This window comes from Acanthopagrus latus, chromosome 12 (assembly GCF_904848185.1).
Source record: "Acanthopagrus latus isolate v.2019 chromosome 12, fAcaLat1.1, whole genome shotgun sequence".
Lineage (NCBI taxonomy): Eukaryota > Metazoa > Chordata > Actinopteri > Spariformes > Sparidae > Acanthopagrus > Acanthopagrus latus.
This window is the reverse complement of record NC_051050.1, coordinates 16567887-16585641: the sequence shown is the minus strand read 5'-3', so window position 1 is coordinate 16585641 and position 17755 is coordinate 16567887. Positions and strand designations below refer to the sequence as shown.

General features: G+C 40.8%; 1 protein-coding gene across 3 annotated transcripts in view; it reads left to right on the top strand.

The window, feature by feature from the left end:
- Positions 1-3240: 3240 nt before the first annotated feature.
- The window catches only part of LOC119030205 (myosin light chain 4-like), a 451755-nt gene continuing 437240 nt past the window's right edge, over positions 3241-17755 (top strand). For 2 of the 3 annotated variants that reach the window (XM_037117622.1, XM_037117626.1), the window contains exon 1: positions 3241-3539. In XM_037117622.1, coding sequence (XP_036973517.1) covers positions 3317-3539 — 223 coding nt within the window. In that variant the 5' untranslated portion in view covers positions 3241-3316. The remainder of the gene's footprint in view (positions 3540-17755) is intronic. The other variant, XM_037117627.1, reaches the window with a different exon arrangement.

The window sequence follows — 17755 nt, the reverse complement described above, 5'->3', positions numbered from 1 at the left end:
ACATATTCCCTCCTTCAAATGTTAAGCGGATGTATTTTCCTGACACAAAGAGATAACAGATCTGGTCTTTAAATTACATTCTGACTGAGTAAAAATGATGTTGTGAGAGTTCTCCAAATCTTAAGTGAATGACGAGAACTGAAAGTTGAAATAAAAATGAGCCCTATGTGAAGATGACATCTTTCAACAAGACTTGACCAAAACATTTGAAAAAACATTTGACAGTTTGATTGTTGTTCTATGTCCCATCTGATACTATAGACACTATGTAATCAGCCACATTTTAAAATGATTAATCATTCATTCACCCATCTATGAATTCAAATTGGTGGAGTGAATGAGTAAGCAAGTGAATGTGTACCATACAAAATTCCCTGGGAATTCACTTTTTTACAATAAAAATGTGTTCGTTTTTAGCTGGTCAGCAGGCGATAGAGGACAGACAATGCACTTAGTCGTAGATTAGAGCAAAAAATGTAGAATAATCAAGTTGAAGGTGTTCTGGCTCCTGGCTCACAGCAGATGCCTCACTGAGCTGATGGCAAGAAAACTGTGGGGTGCTGTCACATTCACTGTGACAGGGAGCACGCAGGGACCTAGTGGTTTGCCCCCATTGTCCGCTGCAAGCAACCAGCAGACCCCACCAAGGGCTGCTCAGGAGATGTGCAGCTTTGTTGTTTGCTCCTTCCGAGACAGCTTGATGAATGGATATCTGAGTGAGTGGATAAATTCTTTGTCCCCATAGATTTGTGGCCTCAGCCTGTCATGGCCAGGTTCCATGTTCCCTGCAAATTGTTTCAATAAATAATCATTCAAATACGTCAGGAGACAATGAATAAACCATGGCTGCCTGTACTGTTGTTTGCCAAACAGTTGTCTCTATGTTAGGTTGTGGGTGTTTAAGATCAAAATGTGGTCCATGTCTCATGTGCTTTCAATTAACACTGGTGGGAAGGTGTGATCTAACTTGGCAACCGATCATTGAGTTGGTAAAGAAAAGAAACATTGTGATAGAATGATATGATGTCCTATGTTGCTGTGTACGTGTACTTATTTAAGGATGGTTTGCTGAACATTTTGCTTCTAAACAATGACAATTATGACTTCAGTGCTGTTATTAACATTGTTAAAGTCAAAGTTTGATTAGGTTTAGGCACCGACATTAGTTGGTCATGTTAAGTAAAAGATCATACTTTTATCAATTATGCTCAGCCTCTTACAGTTCAAAAGTTACGTAACTTATGTTAGGGTGCTTTAAGAGGTGATGCTAGAGGGGCATCTACAGCGGCCACTGACCAGGCTGCTGTGTTTGACATGCTGGGAACGAGAACGAGCTGAATTTTTACCTTTCTACACTTGCGTGCTATGATGTCAGGTGTGCTGTCTACCATCCCCAAGTCCATGTGAATGCAGCACCAGAAATCATTTCCAGCAGGAACATGTCCATGACTGCTCATTTACAGGGTCTGCATCGTCAACGACTACTGCACTGGCTGATCAAGGTCGGTCTGGTGCAACCCTCACTCCAGCTACGCACATCACATCCATATCGTCTGCTGCACACCAGAAATGAACCCTTGCCGCATACATTCCATTACGATATTACAGCACATTTAGTCGAGAGCTCGGGTTATTTCCTCTCATGCTGACAAAAACAATTTCCCCTCCGCCGTCTTAATGAGGATTGCAGAGCCTTTCATATTATGGTTCCACATAGGTTATCACATCTTGGCCTATGTGATATTGATGCGAGGCAAGCAACTGCATTCATGAAATTAGGGTCTTAAAGTCACTGCAACAGAATGCACGGCAGTTGGCATTTCTTCTGATGATTTAGGGGCTCTATTTACTGGCAAGTGCATGGTTTATGGCTTAATTCGCACTCATAATTCAACAGCAACATCATTATATACTTTGTAATGCAGTCCTTACACAAGGTGAAATAGGAAGGTAGGAGAAAATAAGCACAAATGGCTAGGAAAGAGAAGGAAGCAAAAAAGTAGTAGGAGTGTTCCAGGAAGGTGTGGAACAATGAAGGAACCTTTTACCAGTGGGAGGCAAATTGTGGCCTACAGGCCAAATCTGGCCCTCCTACGAATATATTTGGACCTGACAACTAAAAGCTGCATTTTTTTTTTTTTGCCAAATAACTTTTGCAATTTCTTTTCAGGAATGCACTTTGGGTAACAGACTTGTGTAATCTTCCAACAGAGATACTTGATTTGTGCCTCAAACAAGAAAGGGGGAAGAAAAACAACAACAGTATTTTCATTAAACTGTAAGGAACAAGCCAACGCTTACTGAGTGTCGACAACCCATCAGTTACAAAGCAACATTACTTAACTTTTTGGACTCAAAATAACAACATCCAAATCATTTTGATGGCACAGTGTCTTGTAAAAGGGTGAGTGGTGTCTTTTGCCCCCTGTCACTTGTTTCTGTTGAAGTTTCATTGGGAGGGTGAGTTTACTTCAACATACAACTTTTTAAGACATGAAATTGTTATGATGTAATGAGTTGAGTTTTGTTTGCACCTACATTATGTCTGACAAACTGTCACAGACATGGGATTTGTATCTACAACAGCAGCGTTGGACTCAATTTGGGGGCACCAAATGACACAAAATACCAATTTCTTCATAATGCGGCTTAAACAAGAATTAGAGCTGATACCTTTAATCGATTATTCAATTAATCGATCAACAGAAAAGTGATCTGCACATAATTTGATATTGAACAATGTAAATGTAAAAAATTCCATCTTTTTAAATTTTCTTTTGCTGCTTTATATCATATTAAACTGAATATCTTTCAAATTTGGACTGTGGGAAAATATGACAGGAATTTTTCAATAGTTTAGTTTTACAGATAAAATCTACAAATTTTACTAATTCATGCATCATCACGTCTACAAAATTTGGTTGACACCACATTGTGTTAAATTGCCACATGGTTGAATCTGATTGCTGACCCCTAATTATAAGAGTTATATAATAATAAACGATTTTTGTTATATTTGCTAAAATTGTCATCATGATCTGACAGTACAATAAGATACAGTTCAGCTGTATAAAAACACACTGTCTGTGGCTCCACCCAGTGGCCCTAATTTGATTTGCAAGCATCCACTGCTCTGGATCAACACAACCAATCAGAGCCAAGGGGAGTGTCTGAGAAGTGTCACTCATTCTCGCGCACATGCTGATAGCAGCCCCCCTCCCCCGCTCAGCACACCTAGCAGTGCCCCTCCCCCACACAGGCACCATGCCTGCCTATGTGGTCCGAAAAGTTCAAGCTCAAGCCCAAACTGTAAACAATGATGGAGAAGAGGCAAGGACAGAGCCGAAAAATGCCCCACCGTTGCCCACGTCAACAAGAAAAAAATAAGAAGACTGATGAAGAAAAGCAGTATAAAGACAAAGAATTGGCCCGAGCCCGAGAGAAAACAAGGATAAATATCAGAGCCAGGAGTGGAGGGAGATGCAGCATTCATAAGGACTCAAGAGCTATACAGAGTTGGCTGCTTTTCTGCGTGACAGGTAAGGACCCCTGCTTTATATTTGTTTCATTCTATGTTTTATAGGGCTATGGTGGCAGTACTGGCAATAGCGCATATGGCCATATGATGTTGCAGTAGAGCTACTTAGCTTGTTGGTAAATCTAGCTTGTTAGCTTTTATGCTAGCTCCGGTGTTAAGCTTTGTCTTTATGGCCGCTGGTTAGCAAAAGTGTCGTTCAAGTGACCGGGCAGTTATACTAATGTTAGTTGGTGTTCAGGATTCTCTGAAGTGGTTGAAAGGTTTTAGAGAAATAATGTCACTCATGCTTCATAAAGGCAGCATGGCAAAAATGTTGCATGGGATAATGATTGTTTGTTACTCGGGTTACTAAGGTGGCACTGCATGAGTCACTCCTCATTGTAATTTAGTTGTATTGATCAGAAATAGAACAAGCAAGGCTTATTTTGTTGTTGCTGTTTTTAATGCACCATCTTGGATATCTGGCTTTCTCTGTTACTGTTGCTACAAGCTTGCTCATGCAGGCAGGCTCCTCTGTGTGGGGGGGCTTCAAAAGCAGCGCTGCAGCGCACCAGAGGGGAAGAAGTCCACTTTTTTTCACAAAACTCCAGACTGCAGCTTTATAAAGACAGACTCAACCAGAGGGGCTGCTCTGGGCACAAACCCACCTTTACAACCAGAGCTGGCCCTATGCATAGGCAGTATAAACAAATGCTAGGGGCGCCGTCATCCGTTGCTCTGTACCTGTCCTCTGAGAGGGGGGCAGGTCGAGACGTGAGCTGCCTGAATCTGACCGAACCGAGACCCCGAGACCAAGAGAGATATTTACTGATATTGTAAGTTAGCGGAACCACAAGATTGCAAAGACTGAAACCACCCAGCGCTCAGTGAAGGAAAAGAATGAACAGAAGAGGAAGACATGAAGAAGATAGAGGTACAGTAACGTCAATGTGATGAAGTTAAAGGAAATTAATGGTTTAATGATCGTAGTTACCCTTGTTGGAGCAGAGTGTTAGCTTGCTAGCTTACTTAAAATGATAGCAGCATTGTTTAATGATCAATAAATAGCTGAGTCGACCTGTGTTAATGTTACTCCACCTTAAATTCATCAGGGATGTTTGGTAAGTTAAGGTTAAACCTGTTCGGGTGTTATTTTACCTGTTGGCTGTGTTTTCCTGCTCAGTTAAAATGATATTAGTTCTTTATCCCCTTTGTAATAGGGTCATTGTAAACCTTTGGCTTATTGTGTCACAACTGATGTTTGTTAAAGTTTACATCAGTGTTAAAGTGTGGTTGAAGTGTATTACTGTTAATACTCCATACCTTAGCATTCCCATATAATTCATAGGCGAAATATATACACTTCACCGTTTAGACTGAAATGCATTGCAATGACAATAAAGTTGAAAGAATCTCATCACATTTTCATTATTAGTCTTATGTATAGCACATATCAATCATCTAATTTTTGTTTTTTTATTCAAATGTAACATGCAGTGGTCACATATACTTCTCTTCTCTCTTCAGATGCACTTTTAAAATATTTCAGCACCACCCCAGTGACACAGCATCAGGTGCTCCTGTCCCTCTACCTCAGCACAGCAGAGTGACACAGCATCAGGACTAAAGGCTGCACCAACAGACCTGCTGAGTGACCATCTCTTCTAACTGACAAAGTAAGATGAGAGTTAGTTCACAGAGGACCATATCAAATATAAAAGCAGTTACACATTTCCCAAAGACAAAGATGGGAGAGTGTCAATATGACTTTTGTAACAAAGTCTTAGTCAATGCTGACAAAAATCAAAAGAAGCTGGTTGATGTACTCAAACATGTAAGCCACTTGCTGAAGGTTCATGAGGATAGCCAGGAGCACAATACCCACATGGCAACATGGAAGTAGTTGGAAGTCGTTTTGCAAAGAGGCTGACAATAGATAAGAGAGAGATGGCACACTGAGGCTGGGAGATAGCATGTTTGCACAGTGCCTTGTTTATATTGTTTATTTCTTCAGTTTTTATTTGGTGTGATATTTTTGACTTAAAAGGAATAAAATAACATGATAAAATAACTCTGATAACTTGCCAGTAGAGACATTTTGACGACTCATGTTTTTTTTTTTTTTTTTGTTTGACCAACATAATTAAGGATCCATTCAAGTATTTACACCAAATCATTGTGACATTGTGACAGTGACTACAGTTCCAGTTAGAAAAGTGGCTATTGATTTGTGGAGATATTGTGAAGTCGGCAAACCTGCTTGATTATTTTTATAATTTTCATCCATAACCAGTCAGACTTAGCTGATGTTTCTGCCATGATTATTTTATGTACAATGTTGCTTTGCTGGCATTTTTGATATCGATACAACAGCGCAGCTCAGCATACCTGCTAGATTGGTGTAAACTCAAGCTGTCTTTTTCTTTTATCTGCGGAGGCTCCAATGTAATGTTAGTGAAGGTTTTGTCATGAATAACACGTGACGGCATCAAACGTGCATTTTAACTGAATGAGATGCATGCACTTTGAAACAGCATCCCAAATTCACAGTTGAATTGTACGTAAGATAATGCATGCTGCAGGTGTTCTCTATGCGGAGGTTACTATAAACAGACATTGTGCTTTGTCTTATTTGGAACTCTTACATCTCAAAAAAATCACTGCTGTTCAACTGAGGTTTAAGCCATGAGTTTGCTCTTACACATGTTTTTGACTGCAGCCACAACTCTTAAATTTGAGGCACAGTGCAAATCCTTCTTTCGCTGGTCAGCCTGCATATCTCAGATTCATACATTAGAATTAAAAATAGATTTTTACCTACACTCCCCCCTTTGCCTATTTTTTTTTACATGGTATCAAGAGGAACTTCTCCATAAATTCCCACAACAACTTGACATCCTCCATCAACTTTTTAATGCAGTACAGCTCCGCCGCTCTGCTGGAAACACCAGAGGTACATCTGTTTGTGTCTCACTCTGAAAAGTGCAAACTGTGTGTGTGTTTCAGTGTGTCGTACGCAATAACACATACATTTGTGTGGCTATGCTTTGCAACAACCTGGTCGTGATTGTACAAGATTTAATTAAGGTGACCACAGAGGAGCTAGCAAGCGTAGTGTGCGCCGCTGAAATTAGAGGCCGCAGATTGAGCATACCTGCTGACTTCAGATGGCTGTAAAGTGAGTTAATCAACTGAAAGGGAAGGTTTTCATTCGTTCAAGCTGTTGTGGATAACGTATGCCGTAAGAATCGCATAATCTTTTCTCTGCCTTCCAGCGTCATTGCCTTGATCAGATTAAACCTGTATTCGTTACAGGCTTTTAGGTGTGTCTGCCGGTTGAAGAATGTATATGGAAAGTCAGCAAGACGAACATAAAAGGGATCTCTATGAAAGACTGTATATTTAAAAAGATTAGACCTCACAGAACAAGGATGTGGCAGTCTGACACCAGAATCGCAGTCAGTTCATTATTCAGGACTAGTGGCGACCACATGCTTGCCTATTTTCTTTATTCCCATTATACCGAGACCCCATTTCCCTATGAAACATCGCTTCTATCACCATCCACTCTTCTGTCATCATCCCAGACATTGCTAAAGCAATTTTCAAAAACATTACCATCACATGTCAAAGCTGTCCCCGGGAGAAAGTGCAACGGTGTGAACTATCCAAAGACAGGTCAAAAAAATGGTCAAGATTCCCAGGAGGTGGTTGCTGTTGACAACAACCAGTTGACAGACGGAGAGGGACCCAGTAACTTAAACCTAGACTGATGTGACAGGGGCTGCCATTAAGGCACTGACCAGCTGACACATGGTGTCATACAGAGAGGCATGACGAGAGGGGGAAACAGACAGAGCGGCAAAGGGTCTGATGCAAAGGGAGGATGACAGACAGACAGACAGACTGGAGCAGCAGCTATTGGCAAATTATGTATGAAACGTTGATTTATTGCGATGTGGACTGTGCACAAGTGGTGCATCTGACATCAAGATGCTGCGTATGAATATTTCAGCCAGTATATGCATCATAACTGAAATAAAGTGTTGGAACAAGCAGACAGAATCTCATTCGTTAGTATCATGCAACAGACAATATTTTGATCTTAAAGTTTTGATATTTCACTCATTTTTCTACTAGTATTGATCTCATCAAGCAGAATGTAGTTGCCAGCACATGTAAAGGCTTTTAACTCCACCTTTAAAGCCTGACAGAGATTACATAGCATATTCTTGTCTGGTACAGCAGACAATCTGCTTCGCCCTGTGTTCTCTCTGAAACCAAAAGGGAGAAATTCATAATTCATGTATTTATTTTTCATATATTTTCCTGATGGTGCCCCCCGGTTTTGCATTTATTTGATGGAGTAGTTTCCCGTCTACAGAGATGGACACCCTATTTCGATACAGCCAATCACATGATGCATAAAGCTGTAATGTCAGAATTCATTCATAGGCAGAGCAGATGGTCACGCTGAGCCAGTGTGCTGCAGCAGCCTGCTTACACAACACAAGTTGAGCTGCAACTAGCGATTATTTTTGTTATTGATTTCAGATTATTTGTATGATTAATATGAGCTCATCACAGTTTCCTAGAGCACAAAGTGATCTTCAAATTTCTTATTCTGTTGAAGGAACCATGCGAAACCCAAAGACTTTATATTTACGTAAATGTAAAAGATAGATTAATTGATTAATCCCTGCAGCTCTGAGCTCTCGAGACGCTCAGGCTGTAAACAACAAAGCACATTAGCCTTCCCGCTTAAGTCTCCTTACACTCAAACACATCAGCACACATCTAGTCCTGCACCTTAGCTTGATGAGCAAGTGACTAAACAAATGTTCACCGGAGAACTGCTAATTAGCTGCCCGGCTGCTGCACATAAAACAGCATGTAAACAAATGTCTCCTCTGTCCAATCAGATGCTTGTGTGGTCTTTACTCTTGAATACGCCCTGTCTGTCCCTGATGTGTAAGCTACTGCACATGCTTGTCTGCTTTGTCACTTGTTCCCTGCGGGATAAAAACTGGCAAGCTGGCTATCAAACACAGCGGACATCAGGACGCCCCTCCAGTCGGCTGAAGCAAAAAGGAGCATTTGTGTTATTTCCCCAAAGATTTTTTCCTTCCCTTTTAATTATGTTAAAAAAATATAATTTCTAAAAAATAATCAGGCAAACTGACTGAGGTAAATTTCCCTGTAGGGCAAAGCCTTGGAGTCTGGCTGGAGTCATCAGTTCCTGAAGTACCCACATTTACACACAAATACACCCAACATTTTTTTTCAGGATTGACTTTAATGGTATTTTCTTGTTACTTGTCTATCCGCACTTGTATGTCAACATTGCTTTAAGCAGAGAAAATCAGTGCTTTTGTTGTGGTTTTATTTATTTATTTATTTATTTATTAAATATATTGACAATGGATCACGTAGATTCACAAAGAAATGACAATTATCACCCGAGTCTGCATGCTGTTAGACTGCACCTTTCAGCTCATTGTTAATGTCTACAGGCCCACAGTACCACTGTTCTGGTGTGCTCTCACTGTTCTTATCAATAGCGTTTTTGGCTATTTTCGGTTAAAAAAGCTCTGCACAAAAATATTGTTCGCTACATAAAAGGGCAGCCAGGGAGCCAAATATTTCTCTTTTGACTTCATGGAGACAATAAAAAAACAGATATAAAAGCAGACGTGAATACAGACAAACTGCAGGTGGGCAAAAGTTTGATTCTCTAATTCTAATTTACACAGTATCTGCTGGAGAATACACCATAGTACAGTCCTCACACCAGTGATCCTAGAACGACATATATTACCACTGAATGCTGCAGTGTTCCATTGGCAAGAGTGCCTGACCTGCATATGCTCACCGGTTGGGTCAAGGCATCAAAACTGCTCAGTTAGGATTAGGAAAACAATGTGGTTTAGTTTCAAATAACTATGTTGCTTCTGTAACTTCTGTAACATGGTGCTGAACATGGTGATAATATTGCAGCGCTGTATTTAAAACATCTTTCTCCTGCCTCCAAGTGGCTAATGTATCATCAGCTGAAATCTCATGTATAGGATTTAAAAGTTTAGATCACTGAAACTGTCAAGCTGCATTTTCAAATTTCTAATTTTCATTAAATCAAACATAAATCCAGTCAGTAGTACCATGCATCCAATTTTTATACTTTTTTGTCAAATTTCACAGTGGCTGTTTGAAAGAAAATGCTGTCCTCCACACAGGCACCCGCAACAGCTCTGCCATGTGTTTTTCAAATGTTTTCAACCATGTCACCCCCATCCCCCCCCCCCATTCCCCCCAGTATGGGAATTGTGCAGACTTAATCAAAACGACCCAAGCTAGAAAATAACGATGTGAAGAGTTCACTGGTTATCCATGTGTTTCAGTGTGTGAACTGAAAGTGTACTTCATGTACATGTACTGTAGACAGGTGTACCTTATACACTTCTATATAACTACTGGCCGGAATTCTACAAAGATAATGAAACACACAGCTGGGGTAAGAGTTGCAACACTGTAATATAGTCAGTTTATGCCCTTCCCATTGTTACTGAGACAAAATGGCAACCTGTCAGTTATGTGAATGAATAATGACAGTGAGTGTATGACATGATGATAAGGGTTGTTGCTTTCATGCCAGCCATGAGAGGCAAACAAATATCCTCGGCGTAGACTGAAAGCTTCATCAAACGAATTTAAGAAAAATCAAGTAAACAGCTCTCAACAAATCTGTGTTATTTTTGCACATTATTTATAGATCTGCTTTTGTGTTGTTCGGGTAAGCTCGAAAAATATCAGAATGCGGGGCAACAATGAAAAATGACAGCTGTGATTCGCTCTGTGAATCGGATGTGTGCTTCTCGTGCTGCTGTTTTGATTTCTCTGCTGCATCAAGTGCCTTAGCTTCCCTGGCATCACTCAAACACAGCATTGAAAAGTATATATTTAAGAGATGACTGACCAGAATCCTGAATGATAAATCAGAAATTCTTCTATTAGTCCCGCAAACGACGAAATGTGTGCGTTGCAGCAGCCAAAGGACAGTTCAATATGACCATAAACAATGATAATATTTAAAAAATAAACAAATAATGTAACATCTAATAAAAAGGTGAGAGGAAGAGCAAGAGCCAGTTGCATAGTAAGACATAACTCATGTACTTTAATGAGCCGGCAGAACTCCAGCACGGCGGACTAAATCCATGCATGGTTGGTATCAAAAAGCCTCAGCTTTTAAAAAGCTTCTTTATGACCTACCGCCGTTATAATCACCAATTCCTTTGTGCGACCTTGAGTTTCACCTTCTGGTACCCAGACGGATCACATGAAAGAAACTTCAAGCACCACATCTGGCCCTGTAGAAAAAGATGAAAAAGCGGTGCAACCTCAGGCATTACTCTTGGAAGTAGTTATCTCCCATGGTTCCAGGTAGCAGTATTGAGAGACTAAATGAGGAGGAGTAGAAATCGTCGCTCTCTCTCTCGATTCAGCAAATGGTTATTAGCACATGTTCCCCTACTTTCATTTTCATTGTTGGTAAACATTTGATTTTTGTTTTCCCTGCCTAAATGTAGTTAATACTCGCATTAGGAATGAGGACTGGTTTGGCTTTGTCGCAATGTTTGTTGCTGCATGTGCTCAGACGGAGTAGGAGGATTTGCTCTGACCTGAACATATGGGGACACTGCAGTTATTTATAGATCTAAAATAATCTCTGAACACAAGTGCAAATGGTTTTTCACTCGTAGAATAAGTCTGATTTTAATCTGAAAGACTTGGTTCCATCCATCTATGAAAATGTGAATAATAGATTCCACAAAAAAAAGTAACACTTTGGGTCTAACACCTTAATCGCAGTATGTGGCCCGTCTCCATTTTCTTCACCATAGGAGATAACTGCTCGTGTTCGGGGTCCAGGGGGTCACGATGATTAAATGATCTTGATTTAAGACAAGACATTACATGCTGTGGGAACTGGTTAATCTTTGTGGCTGTTATAATCACGAAAGGGGTCATCCCGTTCTCCCCGGGGATGCTGTGAATGGTGTTGGAGTTAATGATTTCCCAGGGGAGCATGACGATCCATGCCATATTCATGTGTCACTTCAATTTAATCATTCAATTAAAGGAGCTGGTGAATGCGTATTGATATCGGAATATCATCAGACCTTCATAAATAGGGTCCCTCGCTGACATTTCATATTTGTTAGCCTTGGGAAACAGTGCCTACGTCCGGTATAATTAGTAAATGTGTTCCTTTATTCATATAAACAGAACTGGAAGCTTTTTAGAGAATGACAAGTTTGAACCAATGACAACTTGCATGTCATTCGATCAAATTAATTACATTTTTTAGACATGGCTCTGTTCTAAGCTGCCATGCTTGAGTGACAACCTAATGGGTGACCTCCGATTTGTTATTGGCTAATGCCACTGAGGCCAGTCAGTGGCTTGTTTATTTTTTACAGGGGAGCTGGCTCAATTGCAAGACTCCCTTGCCCCCCCACGTCACCACCAACCAACATAGGTCCATGTATACCTCCCAAAAGACATTGATGCTACTTTACTTACATGGATGTGCCAAATAAATGACGCTGAAAAGGGTTAGAGTTGGTGCAGATTCGTTGCATCAAATCTATTTCCGCAGGCAATTTTGCAATAATTTTGCTTGCTCCAATATGTGAATATTTGACATGGGTATATTATTGCATTAAAATGATACTTGCCACTGACCAAGCTTTACAGGGATTGGCAGAAAAATAGTGCCAGCTTGCAGAGATACAAGAGGGGTCCCAGGGTTCTCTGGCATCGCCCTGTAGCCCTGACTGGCTCAATGACACGTAGCTAGAGCCCAAGTAGCACTCGCTGGATTCATCTCAGCTGTCTGTTCAAGGGGATCCGGTCCGGTATGGTGGCTCTGAAGATGTAGTGATATGTTAAAACATACCAACCAACCAGCCGAGGGAGTGGTACACCAGCAGCTCCCCCACTCTGTGAAGCAAAAGTACTGTTTTTATCTGTGAAGTGGATTAAAGGGGCACTATGTGGTTTCAGAGAAGAAATACAAACTCATTTTGAGGTTATAATACAAACACAGAATTGTTTATTTTTTCCATAACTGAATAAACAAGCTGTTCCCAGAGGAAAATAAGGTCCCCAGAACACTTTTTTGAAGCTAGAAAGAAAACAGTATGAAACTGTGTCCTTTAAGGTTAATTTCTTTATTCAGTTTATTCAATCAAAAAACTGAAGACTGAAGATATTAAAACATCAACATGATTTATGTTTAAAAAAGTTCAGAGAAATAGCTTGCACCATGAAAACGTCAGAATGACAATCAGGTGATTTATACAGTACCTTGTGATATTGGCATCGTTTGACTGACGTGGTATTGAAGTTGTGGATGTGATGGATACAGATGACTTTAACCTGGTTGGTTAATGTTATTGTACATTTTACATTGACTAGTTCGTTTTGACTCCATAGTAACCAAGGCTGTTCACTTTTGATGTGCCTTTGTGCAATTTAATTCTCACTATTATCTTCTCTGACTTCATACTATTCCCAGAATTAAAAAAAAAAATCTTATTGTCTGAGCCCCTATGTCCCATCATGTTCCATCCCTTGATCCCAACAGCTATCAAGGTCACTCATCCCAAGACACCTTTGTCACACTCTCTTTTATAATTGTGTGTCCATTGTCATGTAATACAGAGTGAGGACAGCCATAAATTATCAACAAATCTGGCATTGTCGTGAGTTGTGACGTGGCGTCAGTTGATGCCTTCATTCACAGTGCGATTGCTTAGAAAAACTGACCAAAAAATGTATGTGCAAATACCATTTTGTCCAGTTTTCTTCCTTCTCTCCTGACTACAATTTTCTTTCTATAACTTTGTACCACAGAAATGATCAATACACCTTTAAATGTAATCCAATAAAAAAGTGTGTCGCTATCCTCTTCATCTTCTGTAATTACACATTGCTACTCTGATCGTGAAGGCAAAATTACTTTATGAAGAATGTAGGCTGCAAGGTAGAATATCAATTTTTAGTATATAGTTTAAACAGTAGTATAGATCCAAGAAAGTAACTAAAGCAAGGGTGGTGCTGAGTGAAAAAGACGTATTTACAGATCTGTCTGCTTCTTCAGTAACACAGAGAGTGTCATGGATTAATCAATGCACAGCGCTGTAATGTTACTGATATTTCGGAGACATGATCGGGGCAGTAGATTGTAAGTTGCTCAAAGCTCAGTCAGATAAAGGATCGATGAGTCAGTCGGACTAGATTAACATATTCAACTAAACAACCCCTCTGCCTCTGCACTCTCTCTCCTACTATCGAAGAAGGGGGTGACAGATTAACAAGGGGGATGGCATTATTGTCATTTCTCTAACAAGGAGGGCTGCGTTTGATCAGAGGACAAAGATCTTTGTTGAGTGATTCTTTTTATGCATAAACAAAATACATAAACAAACCCTGCTGGACCCCACTACCCTCTAGCTTCAAACAGTGTTCTGGGGACCTCATTTTCCTATGAGAACTTGTTTATTCATTTATGGAAAAAAAATCAAAGATTTCTGAGTTTGTATTATAACCTCGTTAATATTGTAAATACCAAAGTTCTGAGTCTGAGTCTCCAAAACTGTGTTACTTCGCGGTAAGGCAACAGCACATACAATCGATGACAGACATAAGTCATTAAATGTGTGTCTGTGTTAAAATGTAATTCAGATTTCAAACTTAAAGCACCAGCTGTAATAATTAGCTTGCCTTGCATGCTGTGATTAAACACGTCTGCTTGATCTCACATTGCGCTCAGAGTAATTCTACCCCTGCACAGATGTTTTCAGTTGGTTTGTCAGTTATGATCACTCCTCAGGGTCAAAAGTTTCTTAACAATCTCTCTGGCAAAGTTTTGTCGCACCTGTTAGGGCTCAACAATTCGACCCCTTTCTTTTTTAAGGAACGCTGTGCACCACTTGCCCTCTCCAGTATGCCGCTTTTTGTAACAGCAGCGCGGAGGGCAAAATGTGACAACGGAGTACCAGCAGCGGGTGTTACCTGGAAAGTTCATCAGCTGATTATCACGCAGTGGCAGGGTGTCAGAGCCCTCCTCAGAGAATGTGGAGCTGTGCTTTGATTTTGAGCTCTGTGCGACTATGATGGGTGTCCCGCCTATATCCACAACCCTAACCCCACCTCCAACTTGTACTCACCTCCCCTGCCCATGTCCGGACAATGGACCCACTTAGAATACGAATGGAGATGGGAGGAATTAAAGAGCGAGCTGTTTGAGTGCTTTACAAAGCGACACAGAGGTGCAGTTCCGCAGCACAGACGATAGCCCGATTACACAAAAGGAGCGAGGAGGGGTAGTGATCAACTACATGAAGGTGCAGAGGAGATAGAGCGAGAATTACAAAGGGAGAATGAAAGGGGGTTTAAATTAAGGAATTGAACGGAGAGCACAAGCCCATCAGATAGAGCGTGTAGAGGCACAGAATTAGACCGAAGTAAGATTAAATTAAGGAGAGAAAAGGGACAGCAAGAGGATAGAAAAAAAACAGGAAGTATAACTGAGAAGATAGGAGAGGAGGAGGAGGCGTACATGAGACTGATAAGAAGAAACGTCTTTAATTATGGCAGAATCAGAGTTGAAAAAAGCAGATTAAACCTCCTTTTAAGACACAAGGGTTTTGAAATAAGATTGACCAAATGCGATAAGACATTATGTATGCGCAGGATATATTGCAAGCCAAATGAAGAGGTGAAGATTTTATGAGAAAGTGTCCGTGTAATGGTTTGTGACCACGCAGTTGATTAGCAGGAGTGTCATGGATAGGTCGACGCAGATACTCTCAGATGATAATTGATAGAGCCAGGGTATTGAAACAATAAATGGCCGCACACACAAAAAAAAATCTGTTTTTGCCACATAACAGCTATAACCTTAAAGGAGACATATTAGGCTAATTTTCAGGTACATGATTTTATTTGGGGTTGCTACTAGAAGCAGGTTGAGATGATTTAGTACTCAAGGCATGCATCAGTGTCCTCATACCACCAGCAGCAGAAAATTCTAATGGTCAAACAAATATACATAACAGTGAAACATAACAGTGCTGTTTTACAGTGGTTAGAATAAAGGAAAAGATGAAGATGGACAACGCATGTGTTTAGAATCATTGCAGTCAGACCACACAAGAAAAAGACAAAATTGGAGTTTTGAGTTGCCCTCCAAAAAGCATTTAGCTTTTCTTTTTTTTTTTTTTTTGAGATACTGAGGGAGGCTTTCCTGGAGAAATCGTCAGCAAAATCTTAGTCACCTTTGAGTTTTCGAGCAGTCCCTGCAGTAAGGACACGCAAGGAATGAGAAAATAGATAATAGAAAAAAGATGGCCAGTGGGCAGGTCATCTCGCCAGAGGCAGGGTGATATTTCTGACATGCAGGGGCATTCTTTCCGGTCCGGTAAGTATAGGCCATATTGGAGAAGGCAGGATTGAAAGTTTTTCTGTTAGGCTGCAATTTGAGGCCACGCTGCACCACGACATGCTCAGATGCTTGGTTAAGACAACCTGTTGGATATCACACAGAGTAACACTGAAGCTGCAATATCCTGATTTGGATTTGAATGTTCTTTAGATCCAATCTTCTCTTGGACTGCATCCCAATGGGTCCACTGTGTCCAACCTGGATATATTTAATAAAAAGTACAGCTTTACGCCTATTTAATCCTCGTTTATGGTACACCTAGTCTTGGACACCATGCCAATCCTTAATTAAAAGGATGAAATTCTATTTCATCAGGATACCATGTTGGGTAACATCCTGGATGAGTGACGGCTGAAGATTTCATTTTAGCTGACACTTAAAAGTAAGTCTTTTCCATTTTGATCTGTGTCTTCACCCGCTGTATACCCGATTATCCAAAAGAAGCACAGGTCAATCAAAATTGTATGCAGTGTGTAGTGCCCCAGCGTGACTGGTCAGTGCCCAATTACTCGCTAAAAAAAAAAAAGAAAGATCTTCATTTGAAATGCATCAGGAATTTCCTTGTTCTGTGGCGCTCAGGGAAAACATGGCCAGTGGAGGTGCAGAAATCACACGGAGTGAGAGATGAGGAGATAATAGGGCAATTGCCAGGCTTACAATTGCTTGAGTCCGTAGTCCGAGGCGCCGCTCAATCCTTCCACTGCAGGTCAGATCCTGGGGACATCCACTTAATCAGTAATCAAGATACAAAGCACAGGTTGGGGCACACAGAGCTGAAAGCACTTGTCAAATTATCCAGAGAGTATTGATCCGGTATTGATCCCCCCTGTGCTCACCCCGGATGGGAGGGTGAGCATGGGCGCTGTCCCCGGTGCTGAAACCCCGTTATTAGAACGTCTTGTCTAAGGCTAGATCTCACAACATACGGTCTCATATTTTCCCAGGCTGTGTGAAAGTGAGTCTCGCTAAGAAGCAAGACAGATGACAGGCGATGATGGGACAGACGGTTTGAAGAGAAGAGTGAAGGGCAGAATCTGTGTTCAACATGAACAGCCATCTCTGAACAGAGGAGAGGGCCTGCAGCAGCACTTACTGGCTGCTTAAAACGCCACCCTGACATCTTTTCCTTTTTCAGTTTCATATGGATTCACGCTTAAGCTCATGTGACTTTGATGGCTTCCATTACTGCCATGAGAGTCTAAACGCCTGTGAACCCTCCAACAGTTAGTCAGAGCTGATGAGCCAACACTGATTTTAGTGCTCCTCACAAATGACGGTCTTTTTTTTCTTTTGCTGTATAATTGCAGAGAGTTGAGAAATTATAAATGAAAACTGCAAACTATCACCCCATGTTCTCCTATTCGAGTCCACATGAGTAAAGATGCTTACAGACGGGTGAGCAGCAGCCGCCGTCTGTTAGCGTTGATGTTCGGTGTGGTTTTTTTCCAGCGGGGTGCAACTCCGCTGCCGCAGCTCTCAGCTACCAGCCTGTACACCGTGGTCTAGAGTTATCTGCCTCATGTCATCTCATCAGGCAGCTAAACAGAGCAGGTTCGAGCCTAAAATAGGATAAATGATCAGCATAGTGACACTTTAATAATACTATGATATCAGATTTTCACTGGATGATTAGTGTCACCAGAAGAACTCACAATAAAGATATTATCGCAATATAAAAAACAATTACATTTATGGATAGGTAACCAGATATAGTGGTGAAAAGAAGA